This window comes from Thalia democratica, chromosome 6 (genome assembly GCF_965202585.1).
Source record: "Thalia democratica chromosome 6, ktThaDemo2.hap1.1, whole genome shotgun sequence".
Lineage (NCBI taxonomy): Eukaryota > Metazoa > Chordata > Thaliacea > Salpida > Salpidae > Thalia > Thalia democratica.
Genome location: NC_139170.1, coordinates 65,254,045 through 65,266,220, shown reverse-complemented (window position 1 = coordinate 65,266,220; position 12,176 = coordinate 65,254,045). Strand labels below are relative to the sequence as shown.

General features: G+C 25.6%; 1 protein-coding gene across 1 annotated transcript; it reads right to left on the bottom strand.

The window, feature by feature from the left end:
* Positions 1–3,576: 3,576 nt before the first annotated feature.
* LOC145839349 (kelch-like protein 25) lies at positions 3,577–4,545 on the bottom strand. Its single transcript, XM_082946932.1, has one exon. The coding sequence runs from the start codon at positions 4,543–4,545 to the stop codon at positions 3,577–3,579; it is 969 nt and encodes a 322-aa protein (XP_082803058.1).
* Between the last annotated feature and the right edge of the window lie 7,631 nt (positions 4,546–12,176).

Genomic DNA, 12,176 nt, shown 5'->3' with positions numbered 1-12,176 from the left:
AGCAAAAAAGGTCTTAAGTGTTTTTAATGGTAGTTTTTTGAGTATCATATTGGAGGGGGACATAGTTTTTTAATTTCTTTAAAGGGGGCCAGTTGAAAAAGTTATTGGGATTAATGTCATGTTAACTAAAGTTCATACTAATCTGGGTGCTTCTAGTAGCAGGAGGTGACATCAGTCAATAGTTTTATTAACAAAATTTTGAGTAGTGAGCCCTTAGACTTTAAAGCAAAAAGTTATTTGCAAAGTAATTGATGTTACATTTAAATATGTATACCACTTGCTACTAATAAAATACCATTATGTCTCAAGCTTGTTATGAAAAAACAAAAACTGTAGTTTACCACAAAAAATTTTAATGCTCACGACATTTTGATCAGGGCTCAGAATTTTAAATGCCAAAAAGTAGTAACTATAGCACTAGTTAAACTATTTCCAATTACAAATATAGATACTTAAAGTCGATTCATAGTTTTAAAATTTCGAAAAAATATTCGATTGATATTAATTTTAGCTAAGATTGCACCCATAACAACTCTTACTTTACTTTTGTTACACTTAACTGTTGTTTAATTAATTTTTTTTAACTTATTCTCGTTATATTGAAAGATAAAGTTAAAAGTATAACGCTCTTTTAAACTAAATATATATACAATTTTGACATTCTATGAAGGTGTTTCTTTCAAATATTAGCTTTGGTATACAAAATATTAATATTATTATATGTTGTAGTAAAATAAGTCTTTTATGTTTGTCTTAGTTGAACCTCAATTTGTTTTTTAATAGCTTACTGCATTTTATGTGCACATTAACTATGATAATAAAAACAATGTATAAACACGCTAAAGTGAACTTTTAATCTTTAATTTAGTAAACTTAGTTTAATTAATATTAAACCTCTAATCTATCTTATTTTTTTTAAGCTAAGACTCTTATTAAAATGTATTTCCGAAGTTTTGCTTGAAAAAAATAACTTTTTAAATGTTTCTATTTTTATTAGCTTACTGGAGCTGTACATAACAATCGAAGTTAACAAGTTTTTCTAAATATCTTCTTGTGTAAGAATTCTTACATCAAAGTAATTATTGACTTATTTTGTAAACAAAACTTAGGAAGTATATTTGGACAAAAATTATAGCTGAAAATAAAAAGAAATATGTATATGCATTTATAGTTTTTAGGCAGAAAGAAAAAAGTTAAACATCAAAAATTTATTTTAATGTTTAAATTAAAAATTAATAAGTTTGTACATTGTTATCTGTTTTATCAATTGTATCTACGAATCATTATTTAAAATAGCATGGTAATCTGTTCGAAAAATTAAAAATTATAAACCTATTTAACTTGACAACTCTTTCAAACCTTAAATAAACACTGTTTGATTAAAGTTTATTAATAGAATGTGTAATGTTATATCAACTAAGTTAGTAAATTGTCTAAAATACTTATATAAACTATCTACGGCTAAGAATATAATTTTTGATAGCTTAAACTTCTTGAGCTTAAAGAAAAATTAAGTGTATAGTTTATACCTTTTAACGGTCGCTTTAGTTCTTTGTACCTAAACCCGCTTCGTAAGAGCACAATATCATTTTCTCACAACTATGCTTGTCTGATGAATCCTAATTAAGACAAAACTTGTCGTAGGTTGTCTCAGATTCTTTTGTTGTTAGTCGTGCGGTAAAGATCATAATTTATTATTTATAGTTTGTAGTAAGTAATCATCGTATCTATAGGTTACATGACATTTCAAACTCGTACAATTAAAGTTTTTTAAAAATACTTTAAGTACTATACTTCAAAAATTAATATAAACAAGAAAAAATGCATATAAAAGTATTATTAAAATCTACATGCAGCTTTTTCAAATTTTGAAAAATGTTAAGTATTTTTAAGTTATTTTATAATTACTAAATATAACTATGCTTTTTACTTTATTTTAGCCATATCTAGAACGATATTTAATTTTTAGCAAAAAAAAACAACTTTTAGATATTAATAGGACCTGCAAATATAACTTTTATATGTGACAAATATACATTATTTTTTTAGTTGTGACCTTTCCAATTTATATATTCGGTGTTTGAATTGTCTGATTTTAATTAGTCGTGCACCCGTATCAATATAATGCTACAAATTTTAACTAAACTAAACATAAAGTTCATCATTAAAAAATATTGACTATTCATTTTTAATTAAGACACAAACTGATTTTCTTTCCTCACAGAGCTTTTTTTTTTTACCTAAAAAAAAATGAAGTCTGTTTATGAAAGAATTTTAGTCAAACTTGTAACAATGCTGAAAGCAGAAAAGGTTATCTTTGAAAACAGGATAACTATTGAAACATATATTATAACTTACGACAACCATAAATTTAAAAAAACAGTAAAACTACTAAAGTACGAGGTGTACAAAAAGTATCTTAATCATCTACCTATACGACACATTCTTATATTATATATTATTAGCTTAATAACTAATAATAAGTAATCATCGCATCCATCTAATGGTACTAGTTTTAACCTAGCCTAGGCAAAAATTTATTATTAAAAAAATCGGATTTTCATTTTTAAATAAGACACAAATTGATTCGCTCTCATAAAAGCTTTTGTTTGACGTTTAAAGTCAAAATCATATATAAAATAATTTTAGTCGTACGAGCAGATTAGGCTACAATTAAAAATAGGATTACTATTGTAAGATACATTAAAACTTACGACAACCATAAATTTATTTTACAAAATAACAAAAGTACAATGTTTCCTGAAAAGTACTGCAACTTGATATATTATCGAATAATTTAGTTTTATTTGACCCTATATGAAACTCCTCAATGTCTTGACTAAACAACAAAACTTTTAAAGTTAAATAAAATTTAATTTTAATCAATTTTTTAGTGAAAATAAAAAATTTCAATCACACTTCTGGTAGTATATAAGGAAAATTGTCAGAAAACTTCAAACTTTTGAAAAACTTCAAAAAACTATAAAAAACCCAAAAACTATAATTGTTGTATAAAATAGTTTTACCAGAATGCATTAAACCTATAAAATTGTTATAGTACCAAAAATTAATTTAAAAAGGATAAAAAATTGTTTCAATAATAAAAAATGTAACCATCTAAGAATTTTTTATAAAATTTAGTAAAATGATATATTTACATTGTAGCAAAAACGTTTTAAAGACAACAAATTTATTTTTAAATCAAAAAAATCCTAATTACTTTTCCTTTATTTTTGAGGAATATATCAAATTTATGCTTACTATTTAAAACAATTATTTTAAAGTTATATAGTTGTTTAAAAAGCTTTTAAACTTAAACAAACTTGTTTTTATTTTCTTAAATTGACCTTTTGTAGGGCATATACTTTTAAAATCACTGTAGTAACTGACTATTTTATATATGTTAAATATCATGTATACTAAATTTAGTCTACTTAAGAGTAAATTAAAAACTTACAGTTAAGATAATTAACTAAATCTGAAACATTCATTACAATATAAAAAACTAAGAATTTTCGTCACTAAAATACTTTTTTATGTAAAAAAAAAAACATTAATCAGCTTGTTGCTAAATTTTTAGATTAAATATTTTTGCAAGGCTACAAAAGAATACTCAGAAATGTTTTCAATGACTGAAGTTTTTATGCAAGTTTCAAACCACGTATTTCTAGTTACGTCATAAGTAGGAATTTTTAAATTGCCGTCATTATCCGAAGGGAAAACATCATCGAAAACAAAGATTTTGTCAGCAACGGTGTACAAACATTTAAGGCGACCGGAGTTATAAAAACTATAAGTCCAAGCAAATTGCTCTGTAAAATAGTTGTTTGCAATAAAAGTAAACTGCTTTGTCGAGCAATCATACACTTCATGAGTCACTAGGTCGCCCCACAAACAATATTCGCGTTGCACCCCACCGATTACAAACATCTTGTTTCCTTTCGAAATCAATCCCGATTTGTACCGACTCACTTGCGTTTGAGCGGGCAAATACGACCATTTGTTGAGATGGTGGTCGTAAGCTTCGACTGTTTTCAAGTTTAAGTTAATATTGTTAAATTTTCTACCGCCGACTACCACACACTTACCGTTAAACACAGTGCAAGATGCAAATAACCTTGATACATTCAAGTTCGCTCGCTTATTCCATCGGTCATTGCTGGGATCGTAAACCGAACAGTTCGATAGCTTGTGTAAATTATAAGTATGGTGAATTATGTATATTTTACCCATAAACGCGCAGCCACAGAAGTCATCACAACCTGGCGAAAAACCCGCACCTTTAAGGGGGGCCAGTGACTTCCAACAATCACTTTTTGTGCAATAAACTTCAAGAGAGTTTAAGTCAAGAAATTTGCTTGTGTAATCACTGCCACCTGAAAAACTATAAACTTTTGTACCAATAACAAAAGCCCTGCTTCTTAACCTTTGCTTGATCATTTCACTTGTTATCTTATACTTTTTCATTTTCATACCGTCTATGTCGTACAAACAAGAAAATTTTCTAACATTTTTGGTAGCTCTATCTTTTCCGCCAATTAACATTACTCTTTTGTTGTTTATAATTCTGCTGTAGTGTCTATTTTCTAACAATGTTTTCGGTGAGCAAATGTGGCTGTTTTCTTTGACTTTTAGAGCATTTAAAATTATATTTTACATTCAAAAGAGCTTGAGCACAAAGGATGAGCTTGCACAACATCAACTATTATTTCTTTTGTTAACAAAGGTAATCGTACTAGTTTTAAAAGTTTGTGAATAAATTGTTTACGTTCACGTTCTTTGTACGATATCCAATCTATCACTGCATTGAAAACTTCAATTTCTGAGTCTATTTTCAGCTGGGATGAAGCAATCAAATTAGCAATGTCTTTATAAGTCAGCTCATAAAAGGTTTTTACATCTATTTTTGTAAGATAATGCTGCAAGAAGATGTTATAAAAATATTCTTTTAGGTGTCTGAGGTGTAGTAGTTTACAAAGTTTGAAGTAAAAATGGTAGTTTTCCAATGTAAGCATTTCTTCGCAAACATATTGTTGAACTTTTGTACCCCCAAGTAATTCTTCTGCCTTTAATAAGTCAATGATGTTTGCTTGATTCAGTTCTAATTTACCTATAGTTAAAAAGCTACATTAGTTTTCTATATTTCACACTGTGTAATCATTACTGTACAATTTCTTATATAAAATGTAAATATAAACTTTACCAGATAACAAACAGATACATTTCAATAAGGAATTTTTTTTTTTTTTCTCATATTTAAGTTTATAGTTTTTGGCTAAGTTCTGTTGTTTATGTTAGTTAAATAAAACAAATTAAACAAGTATTTCAACTTAAGTTAGAAAACATTTTATTTTGTGTTGTTAAATACTAACAAATAACATCGTAAAAATCGCTTCTAAAAAATTTAACTACTGTTATTACTTATTTTGTTTGAATTATATAAAAAAAATAATATTTTATGTTTTTTGGTTAGTAGGAATACATAAAAGTAAAATATACAGTAATGTTTAAAACTATATGTTTTATAACCTTTTGATCATTAACATTTGCTTTTTATTTTAAAATATTATAAATATAAGCGTTTCAAAAAGTAGAAAACAACTACCTGTAGTTAAAAAACTAAACATGTTTTGCAATGTTAAATCAGATATACTCGTTAGGTTAAACGTTCCTTTCTTGATGTTCTTAAAATGTTTTATTGTTCTAAAGTATCCAAAGTTTTCGTAAAGAAAATCAAACGAAACATTAAAGTTATTCTGTCCACAACCTGCTTTTAACACTGCAGTAATATTTGCGTGATCTGACTTTCCAATTTGATATTTATTCAAGTATTTTCTCAGTACTTGCTTCAAACTTTGTGTTTTTTCTATACTGTCTTCGAGTAAACATGGTGAATGTTGTGAATAATAGTTTCCCATTTCTTTATATTATAAATATCTTTTATTTAGTGTTTTATTTGAACCTAAACTTTTTCTATTTAAATTATTGAAGTTTAATTAAAAATATTTTATTTTGCACATTACTAAACTAAAGTTCTGTTGTAAATATATAAAGTCGACGCTAATTATGATGTTTTATTGTAAACATGTTTGTAAAATACTTAAAATTAAAAATAACGTTAAGAATATAATGTATTTAAATTTTAATTGTAAACAACTTTACATGTCATTTCGTGAAACCTTTTTTTTTATAACACTACTTGCATTTAATAGTAAGATTTTCAATATGTAAACTAAGTTTGTTAGTTTATTATTTTAAGCTATAAACTCTTATTAGATGAAAACTTAAGCTTAATATATAATATAAATAAGTATTGTGCTAGTTAACGACAGCTATTTGTAATTTTGATTCTAATTCATTACACAAAATATTCAGTTCATTTATGTAACTATAATTAAGTTTTAGAACTGTTGAATATAAATGTATAAAATTAACTAAACTAATCCGAATAAAAAAACTAACATTAAATACTAACTTAAAGTATATAGCAATATAAAAAAATAATAATTAAACTTTAATGAAATGTCATCCAGACGCGTAGTTTAGTACGTTGCTGCATATCTGCAGAAATGTATATTATTGTGCAAAAAATCATTTTTGTTTCAATTTTTCAGCTTTGAAAGATTCTGTTATTTTAGCTTTTTGTTACATTAATACCTAGTTTTGCAATCTTGAAAGACAGTTTTTACATATAGGTACTCATTAGCACTTAAAGCGTCATTTAAAAATAAATAAAATGAATACTATTAAATTTTATACTATTTGGTTAGATCAGATTTCATATATTAAAAAGCAAAGCATTGTATAGAAATCGTTTTGAAATCTAAAGTTATTACTTTTAATGTGAGAAAATAAAAAAGTAAAAAGTGAATGAGATTTCTGTTTTATTGAAGTTTTTGTATCGACTTAGAAATAAGATTTTTAGGAAATTTACATTATTTTGTGGCACAAAAAAGCAAAAAAAAAGTTAATAATTATATATGCAACAATTTTAATAACAAGAAAGCATCAACATTTAATTGCAATAAATAGATTTTCTGAGTTGTAAATTGCAAAATTGAATCACTGTTATAGACAAGTATAAAAACAAATAAATTCAAACAGTGAGCATATCATTTTAATTTTTTTTCATGAAAATTTAAGTATGTAAACCTTTTTTTGATTAAATAAATTAAGAAAAAAACGATAAGCTTGCAACATGTATAACTAAGTTTTAAAACTCAATAGTTTTTTTTTGGAAATAAAACAAAAAAGTTGTAGATTCTTTTGTATAGTATTTGAAAATATTCAATTTGCATTTTGTTCTTAAGACTTTATAACTGTTTAGGTATAGTTTTTTTTTACAGTCTTAGCTTGGTAAAAAAATTTATATTCTACATCAGAGGTCGGCAAACTGCGGCCCGTGGGCCAAATGCGGCCCTTTATGTCAAAATCTGCGGCCCGCGAGCTCATTTTTAGCCAAAATTATATAATTTAAAAGCAATAAAAATTAAAGATTTCGTAATAAAAACTTACTGTTAGGCTCTTAATTCAATAAACTATCTTTATTAGTCCTAATGTTGCTTAATTTATCGTATTTTTGATCTTGAATAATATTTTGATGCTGATTACTAGAATTTTTTTTAAATAAATGTGGCCTTTAAAGGTTTATTTCTAAATAGTGCGGCCCGCCAGCTATTTTTCTTAGTAAAATTGGCCCGCAAGTTACTTAAGGCTACCGACCCCTGTTCTACATGGTTGCTACAAAATTACTTTTGATAACTCTAGGATATTTTAAATATTGTTCTTTTAAACTCAGCCTGACTCAGGATAGTTTTTTTTTTATATGTTAAGCTCAGGATATATTTAGGTATTTTATAATTTCAAAACAGAATTGTTTTTAGATTTAAAACGAGATTTAGTTGGTTTAGTTTTAATAAGTTGTAAATATATAACCTCTTTTGTTAAAAAACTTGATTTTTATGATTTCTAAAAGCTTTCGTTAAGATTTAAAAAACACTAAAGATGAATCAGTCAGTTATATGTCGCTCAGGACAGTTTTATTTTAACTAAACTAGTGGTATAGCAACCCTATGTACTTAAATACATTTTAACCGTTAGAATTAAATTTAGTTTACCAAACTTGATAGTTTAAGGCTTATGTAAAATTATTTTATTAAAATCAGTTTTAATAGCCATATAGAGAATTTAATTTTTTTTTGAAAAATTTACCACAACTCAAAGCTCAACTTTTTATAAAGCGGAATACATATTAAAGAAAATAAAAAGATATCACTTTTTGAAATATATAGTTTTTTTATACTATTTTTTTCATTGTAAATTATCTCAGAATCTTGAACTATAGTCTAGCTAGCTAAAATGACTACTAAATTTTATGCATGTTAGATCTTTCAGCAGATGATATCTTTATACTTAAAAAACATTTTAAAGTATTTTAGGACTAATTTGTAAGCTAACTTTCCTTTAAACTCCTAAGAAATTTTTTTAAAGTGTACTTTAGGCTTACGGCAAGCAAATTATTTTAAATAAAATGCGCTAAATATTTAGCAGTAATAATATTTGAAACTAAGATTTACGTGGCCAAACTTAGTTAGTTTTGTTTTTAGGTACATTAAGTTAGCTGGTTAGGTTGTTGAGTGTTTTTAGGTTATTTTTTACAGATTCTGTAACTGCAAAACAATTGTATTTCTAAATGTATATTAGAGAAGCTTAAGATTGTGCTAAAGAGAAAGTCAGGAAAAACTTGACGCTAAAACTGTTAAGGGAACAAAGGTAATATAAATAAAGTAGAAAAGTTCAATATAGAATTAAGCATTTCTATAGAAGGACCAACTACACACACTGTTAATGCAGAAAAAATGCAGAAAGTTATTATAAAAAATGTCGGCAAAATGAGAAAAGTATTAAGTTTTTTGAAAACACTTTAAAACTTTCATCTTGTTTAAATAAATCAGCTGAAAGCAAATAATTAAAAACATAAGCTCCAGAGAACTAAAAAGTATGTTAAAGGCGTTAAAGTTAGTTTTTTTTTTTTGAAACTCAGGAATCAGCACGAGAAGTTACTAGTAAATTTTTTTTGAGTTAGAGAAAAGGTTTTTCGTGAGAGTTGTTCTAAATTTCAGTTTTTAAGTGGTATTTCTGAAGTTTATCCCGTACTTAATATTCGTAAGCTTAGGCTAACACTTTGAACCATAAAAACAGTTATCCTAAAGAATCATTGGAAATTTAATGGTTCAAGGAAGAAGGTTTAGATCAGGGTTTCCCGAAGTTGGCAATAATGCACCCTGGGAAGATTTTAGTTGAAGGGGATGGGAGGAAAGATATTTTTTAATGGGCGAAAGAGTTTAAATCCCTATGTAAACTGCAGATACTAAATGAAAGTTTTGTTGTTTGAATAAAATAGAACAGGTTAAAAAGCAGGATGAGCAATACCAAGTTAAATGCATTGGTGTACTTTGAAATAGAAAAGCACTTAGTTAATAATAAGGTTCAAGAAGAAAAAACAAGAAAGCATTTACATGTTTTTTAGGCAAAAAATACCAAAATGAACTTTTTATACAAAAAAAAGTATTGTCTTATAACTTATTTTTCGTTTTTTGTAATAGCCAACATGGAATGTGCTTTATTACTCTACTAAAAGATAATAAATACCCTAATGGATGCTTATATTATACTGAAACCCTAAACCATAATAAAACTTTAACATAATTGTAACTAAGTAGTCTTTAAGAAAGCTAGTATATTCTATCCATTTTTTAAACTAGGAATGACTTGATTGAAAACTTTGTTTTAAAGAACAATTGTAACACTAACAATTATATAAAGAACCATGTACAGTATAAAAAACTTTATGCTTCAGAAATACCTCAAATGTCGTTAAAACTTTTAAACTAATGATTTACTAGATCCACTATTTAGGATCCTGTCGGATCCAGATTCCGTTCTTTTTTTTTTATTAAAGAAAAAGCCAGGTTTAAATATCATTTTTAAATTATGATCCTGTCGGATACAGAACTATTTTTCAAATTTGGATCCGGTCGGATCCTTAATGTTTTAAGTTGAATGTTTGTTATTGAATAATATAAAATATACTACTTAAATTTCTTTTGTATAGGTATGTATTAAGCTTATATTTTATAAAATTTTTATATGAACTTAGTTTATAACAATAGTTAAATTTTATCAGTGAAAAATTAATATTGCAAATTAAGTTAAGTATTAATAAAACATGTCTAGAAAATCTGGAGATTAAACTTTTTTAAGTTCCTAAATTTTCGAATATTTCTTTAAAAAATTAGAAACTTTCTAAAAAATAGTCACACTGATATTCAAATAGTTAAAAACTACAGTCTACCACATAATTTTTTTTAATTTCTAAATTTTTTACAATTGATAAAAAATTGCTTAGTTTTTGCAGAGTTTTTTATTTAGTTTTTTAAATGTCAGTTTTACTGGTTATATGGCCACCATGCATAAACTATAAAGCTGTCCTGAAAAACTACAAACTTTACTTTGTAACCTAAAACTAGCCTGAGTTATTCTGGTTTAAATATCCTGAAAAATACCTTTTTCTATATACCATACCTTATAAACTTGGCTTCTTAACAAAAATATTTAAGTTCTGCTAAAGTTTATGTTAATTAAACTAATGCTGCGATATTTTGTCAAAGTGTAAAGATAGAATGTCAAAGGGATACTAGAAAATTTTATTAACTTTTATAATCAAGTCTTTCATTAAAGTACGGTTATATAAAACAAAACAAGTAATAACAAGTATTGCTTTTGATTCATTTATTCTTATTTAATATCTAAAAAAACAGTTATGAAGTTTAAAAAAAATCTAAAACTATCTAGATATTTTTTATAAAAAACTTGTTCAGCACTAGTTATAAAAAATAATGTAAGCATTAGTGCCTTGAGTTATCTAAAATATTAAAAAAAATTAAAAAAAAACTTTATACTTATCCTATGTTTACTTTGTAGGCTGAGTTTGTAGCTGCCATTCTTGTTTAATATAAACATTATCCTTAATAAACTATTTTATAAGTATATAGAGAATAAAGTATTTAATACATTAGGTTGATAAAATTTTAAGAGGCAGCAGTTGTACAAACAAGTTTAAAACTTTTAACAGAAAAATTTTTTACTCTTACTTTCATCTATGACAGGGCTGGTAAAAAAAAAATATCAATTGAAAAAATAAAATCAAAGTAAACAATAGCTGCAAAAACTTTAGTAACCTTTTAATACACTATGAAAGTAAAGCGGCAGAAAAAGATATGTCATTTTTTATAAAATTTTAATAAAGTATTAAGTGTAGTATAACAGTTAATGAATTTTCGAGTGTACATGTTTGCATAGTAACAAAATATAGAAATATAAAGAATAGTAGTTATATTGAAAAATGCATTTGAAATAGAAGTTGACGTATGATGAATATTTTGAGGAAAAAATTTTTTCGCTCAGTATGAGTTGGGCTAAGCCTTAAGGGTGGAGGTATGGAACAGCGACATCGTGTGAACAAAAAACCCGTAAATAAATTTAATATTTTAATTTCCAAATCAAATTTGGTGACGGGTCAAAGGTCAACTGTTGACTCCGTGGCTCCACCTAGCGGATGAAAAATATTTTTCACATTTAATACAATTTATCGAAAGTTTGCTTATATAACATTAATTTGAGCTCAATAACCTTATTTATTTCTTTTTAATACTGTGCTTATATACCGTTAATGACATATGATGCTTTATTTACATTAAAATATATTCGTAACGTTTAAAGTTAGTTGTTTTATCGCGAATAAGTGAAAGTAAGTAAAATAGTTGTTATACGATGAAACCATTATAAATAAAAATTGTAGTAATAGATTAAAATCTTATTGTTGTATATTTTAATACAAAAACATGCAGAATCTTTGTATAAAATTGTTTATTTTAAATAAAAAATATATATTAGTAACAATTTAATTTTGTTTAGTTCATATTTAAGGTTAACCTATAAATACTTTGTTTATTAAACTGTATTTTATCTGTATACTATTGAGCATTATTTATTCGTGATATTCTTTTGGTTTTTATGCTTAGTTTTACTCATATAAATATATGTTTGTTTGTTTAAGATTCAAACGTATTAAAATATATATATAAACACAATTCCATTGTGCTTATAGTTAGGTT

What these genes read in the sequence shown, in the direction of transcription:
- LOC145839349 (XM_082946932.1), bottom strand. Translation starts at nt 4,545, where the DNA reads ATGTTAATTGGCGGAAAAGATAGAGCTACCAAAAATGTTAGAAAATTT.